The sequence below is a fragment of the Cryptomeria japonica genome, unplaced genomic scaffold (genome assembly GCF_030272615.1).
Source record: "Cryptomeria japonica unplaced genomic scaffold, Sugi_1.0 HiC_scaffold_46, whole genome shotgun sequence".
In the NCBI taxonomy this organism is placed as follows: Eukaryota; Viridiplantae; Streptophyta; class Pinopsida; order Cupressales; family Cupressaceae; genus Cryptomeria; species Cryptomeria japonica.
The window spans coordinates 215,053-229,074 of NW_026728868.1; the positions used below are offsets into that span (position 1 = coordinate 215,053).

At 30.4% G+C, this 14,022-nt stretch overlaps 1 protein-coding gene across 1 annotated transcript; it reads right to left on the reverse strand.

Annotated features, from left to right (window-relative positions):
- Positions 1–2,120: 2,120 nt before the first annotated feature.
- Positions 2,121–2,971, reverse strand: LOC131862546 (putative germin-like protein 2-3). The gene is made up of 3 exons (XM_059215022.1): positions 2,761–2,971; positions 2,394–2,653; positions 2,121–2,300 (listed from the first exon to the last, which is right to left on the reverse strand). Exons 1-3 carry the CDS (start codon positions 2,969–2,971, stop codon positions 2,121–2,123), a joined length of 651 nt encoding a protein of 216 aa, XP_059071005.1.
- Between the last annotated feature and the right edge of the window lie 11,051 nt (positions 2,972–14,022).

The window sequence follows — 14,022 nt, forward strand, 5'->3', positions numbered from 1 at the left end:
GCTATAGAAGTTGATCAAAATTTGACAAGTTTAGGGGCATTGGATCCTAACATCCACTCAGAGGATGATCGAAGCGTAAAGCTTTCCCAACCTCGAGAAGGGTTTGGGTGTTAGAGATGATATACTCAAAGGACTTGGGCTATCCAAGGAACATAAATTATATGTCATGTATGTTTTTAATATAATGCCAATGCAAACAGGAGACCATGGTTGAAAATATTTCCAAACCTTTTAGAAAAAAAAGGCAAGGCCATGACTGTGTGTGTGTTCACAAAGATAATTGGAGAAGCATTTTGGAATTTTGGGCACCTTGATGATGGATTTGTATACAAGCGCTTCTTTACCAATTACATCTAGGCCATGAGGACCATAACTTAGGGCTCCTCATATGGGAATAGATTGATTACAGATCCAAACAAGATAGTGGTACTAGCCATGCCTGATGCTATACCCATAGAGCCTACACATGGATTTATTGGAGGCATATTTCATGTTGAAGCTCTTAATAGGAAGCAAAGAATATTTCGATCTCTCCAATTGTATAGGAAAGTGAAGTAAAGGGTTTCATTGTTGGCCTGTGGCTAGTTCATTGGAAAATATGGGGATTTTTTTCTCCTTTGCAAATTGAAAGACTGTATGAATGTGTAGAGGGTCTGATGTAATGTAGGAACTGTAATTGGGAGCTACCTCTTTGGTAGTATTTCTCTATGAGAAAAATATTAATTAATATCAAAATAGATACTTATAAAATCTAAATGGAATTATAAATTGTATTATGAGCAAAATCTTGGTATTTGGTAAAATTAAAAGATTTAAAAGAGAATAATTAACTATTATTTACAAATTTAAAATGAAAATCATCTAATAGGATTAATCATAACATAGTCATAGTTAAGGGACAAGAATACTAAAGTACCTCTAGTCAATTAATTCCAATACATATACAATTCTATACAAGAAAAAGGCCATGGTTGAACCATGTTAAAGGGGCAAAATTGATAAGACTAAGCATGTGGTAGGGATATTATATGTGGCCCAATCATTCTGCTACTGTTTATACTAGAAAATCCAGGTTTTGACATTAGGTGTGATGGAAATTATATTATGTCCGTTGAATATACACTATATTATATGTTTCTCATTTCTAGGAGCATTTTTCGACATTTTTTAAAGACTTCTTTGATAAAAAATTAGGATGAAAAGATTATTATGAGGTTTTCAAGAGACATTAGCATAATTTTTTTTAATATTATTAATTAAATATTTCACATTAAACATAAGCTTTTAAATTGTGTATAACTATTATAGTAAACATTTATTAAATCACGTTATCTAAGATTTTTTTGAATAATATATAAAATTCATTGTCGATTAGTTGGACCTGTGTATATTTTAGTATACAAAGATTGAAAGCGCATTGAATAATAATGAATTTTAGTATTAGATTCTCTTCTGCATTCTAAAAAATCAAAGATAGTTACTCTTACGAAAATATTATTACTAAAATGACGTAAAATGTGATATCTAATTTCAAATGAGTGTATGGGGACCATGAGATAATGATGAGAGCCATTCAAGCGAAAATTCTTTCAGTTTAATTTTTGAATTTTATTCAATAAGATTATTGTAATACACATAATACAAAATCTTATCATTAAAGAATCATAGTGTAGTAATGCAATGCCTTTACCATTCCAAATGTTTACCTAAGGATACTTGTAAAATGTATAAATAATGTACGATGGTGATGAATGGGAGACGTAGCTTTGAAAGGTGAGCATGGATGAAAAGATGAATTGTGATGCATACCTTGAATCCCATCTATTTCATTTGATTTATTCTTTAACATGTTATCAATAAATTATTAATTAGAAATATTAGCAAAATTATTAAAATTTGAAATTTACTCTTGAGTTATATATGTTGAAAATCGATGCTATATATAATACATCAGCAGAGAAATAACGAGATTAAATAGATTTATTTTATTCAGGAAAAGAAAAAAATGACAAAGATGGTCTTCCCACGTTTTATTTCATAGACCACAGCGAATTCAGGTTGAGAATCTTAGAGGAATTTGGCCTGAATGTAATCGACAAGCTCTTGGGTAATGCAAATTCTTATGCAAATTTCTTCTGAATGAAATCGACAAGCTCTTGGGTGATGCGGAAGGCCTTGGCCAATACGGAATCTGGGAGTGGAGGATCCGCTGCAAACAGAGAGTTGGCGATTGTCTGAGCTACCGGAAGCTTGCTGCTCAATGCAGCTATGGCCACCGCATTTTCATGCCCCACATTCTGCTGGAAATGCACAAGTGCCTTTGGAAACACAAACACATCTCCCTTCTCCAACGTTTTGCTGAAAAACTTGTTGGTGGTGTCAATGAAACCCACAAGAAGCTGGCCTTCCAGTAAAACAAGAACTTCAGTGGCTCTTGGGTGCGTGTGAGGAGGATTTATTCCACCCACTGCGTAATCGATACGGACCAACGATATTCCGAAGGTGTTGAGGCCTGGTATCTGCATAACATTGGCCATCGTTACATTTGAGCCCACTGCATTGTCGGTGTTCCCTGCCTGCCCAAGTCCCCTGAAGAAGAAGTCCTCTGCCGAAACATCCTTGGGATCTTTGCAAACGAACCCGTTCACCTTAACTGTTTTAATCAATTTGTTCGCAACAAATCATATCACACCACTCTATCTTAATCAATTTGTTAGCAACTCGCCTAATAAGAAAGTCATATAAAAGTTATGTACTCACCCATGCTTTCCTTGTCTGCGACGCAGAAATCTTGCAAGGGATGGGAATCCGCTGCCATGACATTATCACTGTAACAACATATCAATAGGAAAAGTCCCAACGTGAAGTAAATCATGCGGTTACCCATTATAAATAGAGACACAGAAGAATCAGACAGAAAAGCTCGGGATATGAATGTGTAGTCGAATTGTGTATTACAAGCCCATAACATGTCTATTATATAGCGGGAAAATTAAATACTCTGCGAGGACTAATTCTTGTCTATGAAATGCAAATTACCACAAGCAATAAGTTATTTCTGAAACAAACTCAACCCTTAAACAATATGTATATTTTTAGAAAACTAAAATCAAATCACTTCTAAACACAACAACATCATCGTTTATCAACTTGATATACACAACATTACAAGGGACCCATTTGATAAAAAAAATTAACAACTTACTCCAACCCATTTCAAAAGTCCAATAAAAATTCTAACCCAAATGTGAGAATGAATATTTTTATTCCACTATCAAGGTAGCACCCAATTTGATTCAACAAGAAAGGTTACAAAACATAGTTTTTAAACTAGCTAAGGGAGAGCTCACCTTCCAACATTTGGTATTTCTCACAACCAAGCCCCAAGCTAAGAGGCCCATGACAAAATTTATTGCCCAATACAAATACTCCATGCACATGTAAACTCCATTAAGGGAATCCAACACCATATACTTCACAACCCTTCTAAAATATACCAAACAATTTTTCCACAGATTTTCCAAAAGAATCAAGGACACTCATACCCAAGAAATCTGCTTCTCAATGAGAAAAAACCATTCCCTTAGAGGTTCCACATATCCTTCACCCTACACATGAGTTTCTCTCATCAATATGGGAGAGCCTAAAACCTCTCACACATGTCATTGACATAAGAAAAGATATAAAAAGATGAAATTTAAAAATTAAATCAAAAGCCTCCAATAAAATATTTACAACAAAATGAAATATAGCATTCTAAGGAATGAATAATATCAAAATATTTCCTTACTATATCAGGAGGGTTTGATAGAAATTTCTCAAAGACTCTTTTGACTCCTTGCACAAAGCCTCCCAAAATCTCCAAAAAGATAGAGCCAAAAAATAAAATAATAAGACATACAAAGAGTCTAAGAATGGTATATATAATACGTGTCATATGACCTCCCCTCCTCTGATCACGATGCACCACATGGATCTCATCCACCTCCTCTCTCCCCTTCACACCAAACCCTAAGGGTATGTGGATATCACAAATGCTTCTACATGTGAGAGCATTGGGATGAGAGGAATAATATTGTATACTCTTCCCCAAGAGGATCTTTTTGATCCACTCATATGTGCGAGGCATGCAAAATACCATTAATAAAATTGTTGGAGTGGATTTGGAAGTGGTAATTTACTTACTATCGCGCACAAGTTAGAATTTTGACACCTTTTTTCTAAGAGACTTGGACAGGATCAAATGATTACAAAAGCCCATGGTTTAATTCCCCAAAAAGGTACCGAACTCATAAGTGTTTCATTTTGGGCCTAAATACACTCAGAAATAGATGAAATAGACACTTTAAAGTTATTCAAAAACCCGCTCAATGTAAAATCTATCTTTCTATAAGGATGCAACTAGGTGCAAATACTAACTTACTCATATATAAAAATAAAATAAAATATATTTAAAACATAAAATACATCATATTACAACAATTACTAAAATTAGAGACCTTAGTCCCTATCATTAACTAAGGTCAAGGCTTCACTAGGAATTTGAAATGAATAGGATTTTCTTAGGGAACTCCAATTTCTATTAGCTATGAAAATTTCCTACATGCTCAACTAAAAATAATAATTATTTCCAATATAACTTGAAATAAAATGCACACATAATCATACAATTGGCAACAATTTAATTCTTAACTACCAACATATTCCAATAGAACATCATACTATGACTTGATTATATTTAAATATTTTTTAACCACATTTGACATTGATTTGTAATATTAAAAGTGTAGATATATATATATATATTTATTAGATAAGGTGGGAAGACGGTCCCGCACCCAAAGTTAGAATATTAAAATAGAGAAGTTCAAAACCAAATAAGTTACCGCACAAACACAACCCCAAAACTATCAAAATAACAAACCACAAAAAAACATGTAGACTCCATATTATGGAGGCTCATAAGAGAATTCAACTCTTTCATGACCAATTTTATTCTTTAATTCTAGTTCTCTCAAGTAGTACCCTTGTTTCTTCTTTTCACCTTCTATATTTAGTTTGCTTTCTTTTTTCTTTGTGCCTTTTTTGTTCCATCCTAGACTTATGCCTATTGCGATAATTAGTCAAACAGTTTGAGAAGTCATTGAACAAATCCATTAGGTCCTTAATGATAGTAAGAAAATGAAAAAATGAGTCCCCAAATTGAGAAAATCTATTGCCCAATAAATTTATTTTCTCTTTCAGTCTACCTCATTTTACCTCTATCTCATAAGTGTTTCATTATGGCCCTAAATACACTCAGAAATAGATAAAACAAACACTTAAAAGTCATTCCAAAACCTACTAAATGTAAAATCTATATTTCTATAAGGATGCCATTGGGTGGAAATACTTACTCAAATATCAAAATAAAAAAATATAGTATTTAAAACACAAAATACATCACATTACAACAATTACTAAAATCAGAGACCTTAGTCCCTATCATCAACTAAGGTCAAGGCTTCACTAGGAATTTGAAATGACTAGGATTTTCTTAGGGAACTCCAATTTCTATTGGCTATGAAAATTTCCTACGCGCACAAAGAATTTTTTATTTATTTCCAATATAAGTTGAAATAAAATACACACATAATCATACATTTGATAGCAATTTAATTCTTCACTACAAACACAGTCCAATAGAACATCATACTATGACTTGATTATACTTTAATGTTTTTTAACGACATCTAACATTTATTTGTTATACAAAAAGTGTAGATATAATTTTTTTTGGTTAGATAAGGTGGGAAGAGGGTCCCACACCCAAAGTTAGAATACTCAAATAAAGAAGTTCAATAACAAACAAGTTACCGCACCAACATAGCCCCAAAACTACCAAAATAAAAAGCCGCAAAAAACTATGTAGACTTCATGTTATGGAGACACATAAGAGGATTTGACTCTTTCATGACTAATTTGATTCTATAATTCTAGTTCTCTCAAGTAGTACCCTCCTTTCCTCTTTTCACATTCCATATTTGATTTTATTTCTTTTTCCTTTGTTGCATTTTTTTCCCATCCTAGACTTAAGCCTATTGTGATACTCATCCAAATAGGTCGATAAGTCATATAATAAATCCATTACCTGTCCTTAATGATATTAAGAAAATGGAAAAATGTTTCCCCAAATTGAGAATCTCTATTGCCAAATAAATTTATTTTCTCTTTCAGTCTACCTTGTTTTACCTCCATCTCAAAGTCATTGTTATCCTCTCTTCACTATGCTTAGAACTCTTGTTCCTTTGTGAAGTTTAAATAAGTAGGGTGGGATCTAGCACTATTGAAGCCAAGTTGGTTTCCAAGGCCTCCTCCTCCACAATGATATGATAGTATGATTTTGAGATGTCTTTAAGGGATAGGTCCAGAGTGATTTGTTAGGTACGTCAAATTCTTTCCCTTTGCTTTCCTCAACAAAGTACAATATCACTTTCAATTCTCATATATTTGGTTGTTTAGGTAGGTCAAATTCATGCCCTTTGCTAATCCCCCAATTTTTAACTTTACATTTTGGTGAACCCGATTCCTCACACCATTAATTCATATTTTTCTTTTCAAATTTGAGTGTATGCAATTTAAATTTCAAATTTTTATTTACAAGTTTGATTTTCATGCAAATTTTAAACATTTAGAGATTAATTTCATTAAAACCCTAATTTTTATTTTTAAAATTGAGCTTTTGATTTTCTTAATTTGGATTAATTATTTTAGATCTGAGAATTCGTTCAAGTTGCAAATTCAAATTTTCATCTACAAGTCAAATTTCACAATTAAATTTGAAAATTAAGTGGTTAATTTAAAAAAAACCCTAATTTTTAAAACCTTAAAAATTGGACTTGCAGGTTGTTTAAATCTTGAATTTCCCTCTTTAAATTTGTTGTTAATCCTAATTCAAATTCAAAATTTCAATCTTGGATCAAATATCTGATTGAAATTTAAATTTTAAAATTAAGTGGTTACTTAAAAAACCCTAATTTTTGAATTTAAATTAATTTTGTGCATTTTCCAAATTTTCAAAATTCCAATATTAGATCTCTGTTTTAAAATTTTAAGTTTAGTGGTTCTTTCTACAAGACCCTAATTTTAAATTGTTAGGTATTTGAAAGTGATCAAATGATTTTTAATTCGTTGTAAACTGCAGTGGAGATTTTTGCAAAAAGTCATTCTATGCCACAAGACCAATATGGAAATCAGATTATGTATCTCAATTCCAACAAGCTACTGAAAGTTCTAGTTAGCTTAGAAGGTATTTTTAACTTGGACAACCACCTAAACAACAAGAATATGAACTTTTCTATAAATAAATGTGGCTATAAGATTTTGGTGGTTGCTAAAGGTAGGTCACTGAAATTTGGAAAGGTATGCTCTATAGCTAAACAAGAAATATTTATTTTAACTTTGTCAAAGTACGATGATATATTTACTTGGACCTATGAAGATTTAATGGGGTTTGAACCTACCTTAGCCCAACACACTATAGAATTATATCCTTATACAAAACTACTTTGACAAATAGAAAGGCCAATAAATCCCAAAATAGAGCTCTTGATGAGAAAACAATTAACCAAACTCATAGAGGCTGCTATCATTTTCCCTATCAAACACTCCTCATGGGTGGTCAATCTTGTTTGTATAAGAAAGAAGAACAAAGAAATCAAACTATGTGTAAGCTTCAGAGACTTCAATAGACACTATACTAATAGCTAAATAAAGAGAACAAGTTCAAAGAGTGTAGAGCAGATTCAGGGCACCTTTTGGTTGTTTTCTAGCTCATCGTTTGTATAGACAACAATGAAGCACAAACATCCACGCGGCATGCTAGCATCCTAAGTTCAAGACCTGAAAAAACTGTTAAAAAGCTTTATAGTTTGTTAATCTTTTGTTTTTGTATAATCAAATTAATTTGTTGTGTTATATATACTTTTTTAATTTCTGCATTAGTGTATTTGTTGTGTTATATATATACCATATTAAATTAACTTATGTTTTACTATGTATAGCTCTCAATTCCCCTGGGTTTGAATTTTAAAAATGTGAAATTTAACTAGAGAACAAAATGATTGATAAATTAGAGATTGACGATACAAAACATAGAATCCTATGAATTATAATGTTGAAATCTATGGTATTTAAAAGATTGTAAGGATTAAGATATTAAAATTTCTAGATCAATAGGTTGAAGATCTAATAGGTCAAACTACGATATTCGAATCACACTACAACTCTAAGAACATAATTGAAGTGAATTATTAAAATATAGATGGCCCATGTGAGTTTAGATACAAATTAATTCATTTATCCTTTAGAAATTATCTGAGACTAATGATTTATCCTTATAATTATATATGAGTAAATTTCACATTATACATCTATAAATTTTATTATATAGAAATGAACTACGCAATATGTACAAATTTAAATCACAATAGCTAGTAAGAGGATCGATTCTCGTAATTTTCATTAATTTATATAGGCATAGGCTATTTAAAAAAAAAATAACAAGAAACTTACCAAAACGTCTACATATATCTTGACAACATGATGTCCAACTATGCACACTTGTGGACATCACATGTGTGATGTCATAGCCAGCACACTACCTATATTCTATACCACTCACTCTATGATGGAATTCTAATGGGTTTTAGCATCTTGATCATACAAACTTCTCATAGGAACGATGGAAAAGGCCACATTTTCTTGGGGTTCCTATATAAGGAGCACACTGTTCATTCTTCATGGTAAGACTCTTAATATAGAATTATCTCAAAAAGTAAAATTCCATGGTCTATGTGCATTTAAAAAAGTAATCACCTATCATTAATTCATGATTGATACTTTAATTAGCACCTAAGAACTAATTGATAGATTCTAGTTGAACTAACTAATTTTTTTCAATAACCACACTCTTTTAGGAGATTATTTCTCTAAATTACTCGAGTTCCTAACTTCAAATAAATATTTATCCAACAAAATTTCTATTTCCCTTGTTATGCATGAAGAGAAATGGTGGTATTAGGATTCCTCCAAACTAGATTCCAAGGTTAAGTTTCCTAAGGATACATGAATTTTTTTTTATCCCATCTATTTAATTAGTTTTCTACATGCGAACTTTGAACTTCATTTAGATGCTAATAAAGAATTCACCAATGTAACCCATTTTGAAATATATAAATCATAATGCCAAGTGAAACTCTCATTTTCCTCTTTAATATTTGTTGATTAATTTAATGAATTAATGTATTCAAGGAGTAAATTTGTTAAATATTTTAGAAAAGTTTTGTTTGAGCTAGGCCATACTAAAATAATATTAACTTAAATTTACCAATATGTTGATAATTAAAAGAAGGCTTTCCTTTCACCTTAACTTATACTTCTCATTGTGTTAGTCCTTGAGAAAACCTTGCATGAAATAACAACCTCAATAAAAAATTAATCGGATTATTACTAATGTTTTAGAGAATAACGAATAAATTATATTTATTGGTATTGATACTGAACTAACAATTTTATAGATTGTTATTGTAGAAGTTCATGATCAGCCATAGGAGCCAAGAATCGCCTACAAGAAAAACACTTGTCACACAAAAGATATCAAGGTAATATTATATTTGAAACACAAAATACATCATATTACAACAATTACTAAAATTAGAGACCTTAGTCCCTATCATTAACTAAGGTCAAGGCTTCACTGGGAATTTGAAATGAATAGGATTTTGTTAGGGAACTCCAATTTCTATTAGCTATAAAAATTTCCTACAAGCTCAAATAATTTCCAATATAACTTGAAATATAATGCACACATAATCATACAATTGGCAACAATTTAATTCTTCACTATCAACATATTCGAATAGAACATCATACTATGACTTGATTATATTTTAATAATTTTTAACCACATTTGACATCGATTTGTAATATAAAAAGTGTAGATAATTTTATTTTTTTATTAGATAAGGTGGGAAGACGATCGTGCACCCAAAGTTATAATATTAAAATAGAGAATTTCAAAAACAAACAAGTTACTGCACAAACACAATCCCAAAACTATCAAAATAATAAACCACAAAAAAATATGTACACTTCATACTATGGAGGCTCATAAGAGAATTCAACTCTTTCATGACCAATTTTATTGTTTAATTCTAGTTCTCTCAAGTAGTACCCTTATTGCTTCTTTTCAGCTTCCGTATTTAGTTTGATTTCTTTTTTATTTGTGCCTTTTTTGTTCCATCCGAGACTTATGCCTATTGCAATACTTAGTCAAATAGTTTGAGAAGTCATTGAAAAAATCCATTAAGAAAAAATGAGTCCATCCGAGAATTCAACTATCAAAATAATAAACCACAAAAAAATATGTACACTTCATACTATGGAGGCTCATAAGAGAATTCAACTCTTTCATGACCAATTTTATTGTTTAATTCTAGTTCTCTCAAGTAGTACCCTTATTTCTTCTTTTCAACTTCTGTATTTAGTTTGATTTCTTTTTTATTTGTGCCTTTTTTGTTCCATCCGAGACTTATGCCTATTGCAATACTTAGTCAAATAGTTTGAGAAGTCATTGAAAAAATCCATTAAGAAAAAATGAGTCCCTAGATTGAGAAAATCTATTGCCCAATAAATTTATTTTCTCTTTCAATCTACCTTGTTTTACCTCTATCTCATAAGTGTTTCTTTATGGGCCTAAATACACTCAGAAATAGACGAAACAGACACTTAAAAGTCATTCCAAAAGCTACTAAATGTAAAATCTATATTTCTATAAGGATGACATTGGGTGCAAATACTAACTTACTCAAATATCAAAATAAAAAAATATATTATTTAAAACACAAAATACATCACATTACAACAATGACTAAAATCAGAGACCTTAGTCCCTATCATTAACTAAGGTCAAGGATTCACTAGGAATTTGAGATTACTAAGATTTTCTTAGGGGACTCCAATTTCTATCAGCTATGAAAATTTCCTATGTGGTCAAAGAAATTTTTTTTTCCAATATAACTTGAAATAAAATACATACATAATCATACATTTGATAACAATTTAATTCTTCACTACCAACATAGTCCAAAAGAACCTCATACTATGACTTGATTATACTTTAATGTTTTTTAACCACATTTGACATTGATTTGTAATATAAAAAGTGTAGATAAAAATTGTTTTTGGCTAGGTAAGGTGGGAAGAGGGTCCCACACCCAAAGTTATAATACTAAAATAGAGAAGTTCAATAATAAACAAGTTACTACATCAACATAGCCCCAAAACTACTAAAATAACAAACCGCAAAAAACTATGTAGACTTCATGTTATGGAGACACATAAGAGGATTTGACTCTTTCATGACTAATTTTAATCTATAATTCTAGTTATCTCAAGTAGTACCCTCCTTTCCTCTTTTCACATTCCATATTTGATTTGATTTCTTTTTTCTTTGTTGCATTTTTTTTCCATCCTAGACTTATGCCTATTGTGATAGTCATCCAAATAGGTCGAGAAGTCATAGAATAAATCCATTAGGTCCTTAATCATAGTAAGAAAACGGAAAAATGTGTCCCCAAATTGAGAATCTTTATTGCCAAATAAATTTATTTTCTCATTCAGTCTACCTTGTTTTACCTCCATCTCATAGGCATTGTTATCCTCTCTTCACCATGCTTAGCACTCTTGTTTCTCTGTGAAGTTTAAATAAGTAGGGTAGGATCTAGCACTGTGGAAGCCAATCTAGATTCGAAGGCCTCCTCCTCCACAATTATATGATAGTATGATTTTGACATGTCTTTAAGGGATAGGTCCAAAGTGATTTTTTAGGTATGTCAAAATCTTTCCCTTTTCTTTCCTCAACAGTGTACAATATCAATTTCAAAGTGTTAGTTCTTTTATATTTGGTTGTTTAGGTAGGTTGAATTCTTGCCCTTTAATAAGCTCCCAATTTTTAACTTTACATTTTGTTGAACCCGACTCCTTACACCATAAATTCATATTTTTGCTTTCAAATCTGATTGTATGCAATTTAAATTTCAAATTTTCATTTACAAGTTTGATTTTCTTGCAAATTTTAAACATTTAGAGGTTAATTTCATTAAAACCCTAATTTTTATTTTTAAAATTGAGCTTTTGATTTTCTTAATTTGGATTAATTATTTTAGATCTGAGAATTCGTTCAATTTCCAAATTCAAATTTTCATCTACAAGTAAAATTTCACAATTAATTTTTAAAATTAAGACCCTAATTTTTAAAACCTTAAATATTGAACTTGCAGATTGTTTAAATCTTGAATTTACCTCTTTAAATTTGTTGTTAATCCGAATTCAAATTCAAAATTTCAATCTTGGATCAAATATCAAATTCAAATTCAAATTTTAAAATTAAGTGGTTAGTTTTAAAAACCCTAATTTCTGAAGTTAAATTAATTTTGTGCATTTTCCAAATTTTCAAAATTCAAATATTAGATCTATTTTTAAATTTTAAATTTAGTGGTTCTTTCTATAAGACCCTAATTTTATATTTAATTCTCTTTTGGAAAAATTCAAATTTAATTTTTAAAAAAAAAATTAAGAGGTTACTTAAAAGATCCCTAATTTTTAAAATTAAATTAATTGTTTCAATTATCAAAATTCAACATTTCAAATTTTAAAATTAAGAGGTTATTTAAAAAAGCCCTAATTTTAAAATTAATTTTTCTTGCGTAAATTCAAATCTTCTACTGAGTAATTTTAAATTTAATTTAAGAGTTTATTTTCAGCACCCTAATTGTAAATTTAAATTTCGTAGGAGGTTGCATAATTGAATAATCATTTTTCCTAAAATTTTGAATTATTGAAATTTCCAAACTTCCATGTTCCCATTTTCAAATTCTCATTTCATTTTTTTTATATAAAATAAAAAATCAATTTTGAATCCCATCGATTTAAATAAATTGAGTGGTTTTATTTATAAAATCTTAACTTATTTTCAAATAATTTGCTTGAACTTAAATTTCAATATTAATCATGGTAATCAATGGACTTGATCTATTTTCTATTCCGCATATGATTACATTACTTTTTATGTACACATTTATTATAATTATGTGTGGATAATGGTTTCTTTCACTTCATGTTACTTCCTTTTATTCATGGCACTTGGACATATTGCATGCTTGGGATTTCCAAGTTGATTACTTTTCATAAATTAGATCCCAAAGCTTTCATCTTTCATGTATGTTGTGCTATTGTGATGTTTTTCGGTAAATGAATTTCATATGTAGAGCACCTAAAAGCTTTTGTAGATCTTAATCCTAGAGATGACAATGAAAAACATAATACTTGCACCTCTCCTAGGGTATCTAATATGAATGAAAAAAGAGATAATACTCCTATCAATGATCTCTATAATGGAGACCAATCATTGAAGAGAAACATGCGCCCATCTTCTTCTTATAGACATACCCTTGCGCAAGGGGGGCAAGGTCAAAATATTAGTCTTTCTATCTCTCTAGATCTTCCTTATTCTCCTAGAGTCTATATTAAACATCAAAACATTTGTAGAGAAGATGATGTCATTCATTTTAATCATGAGCTCTCTCCCCATATAACAATAAGAAAAAATGAGGCCTTAGATGATAAGGATCTTCTGTCCCAATCTACCAAAGAGGATATGCATGATGAAATAAAGGAATATGCTCCTTTACAATATATTCCTTCTTCATCTACTAATACTTTCATTCTTTCTAAACATCCTTACACTAAAAACTTCAAATAAATTTATTATAATGTTCCCCGCTCAATTAAAATATTCTTATAGGAGTGGCTTTAACATAATATTAAAACAAGGTTTTAGAGGACAAGGACTTGGAAAATTTGAACAATGAATTCGATTCCCTATACACCCTCCTACACAAATAACCACAGAAGGCCTAGGAAATGATAATAAATCTCCTATGGAAGAACAACTTAGGATTCAATACTTCAAAAATCATCTTG

Coding starts and splice junctions, on each gene's coding strand:
- LOC131862546 (XM_059215022.1), bottom strand. CDS start 2,971: ATGTTATGGGCTTGTAATACACAATTCGACTACACATTCATATCCCGA. Junction 2,654..2,760: donor CGCAGACAAGGAAAGCATGG/GTGAGTACATAA, acceptor TGATTAAAACAG/TTAAGGTGAACGGGTTCGTT. Junction 2,301..2,393: donor TACTGGAAGGCCAGCTTCTT/GTGGGTTTCATT, acceptor GTGCATTTCCAG/CAGAATGTGGGGCATGAAAA.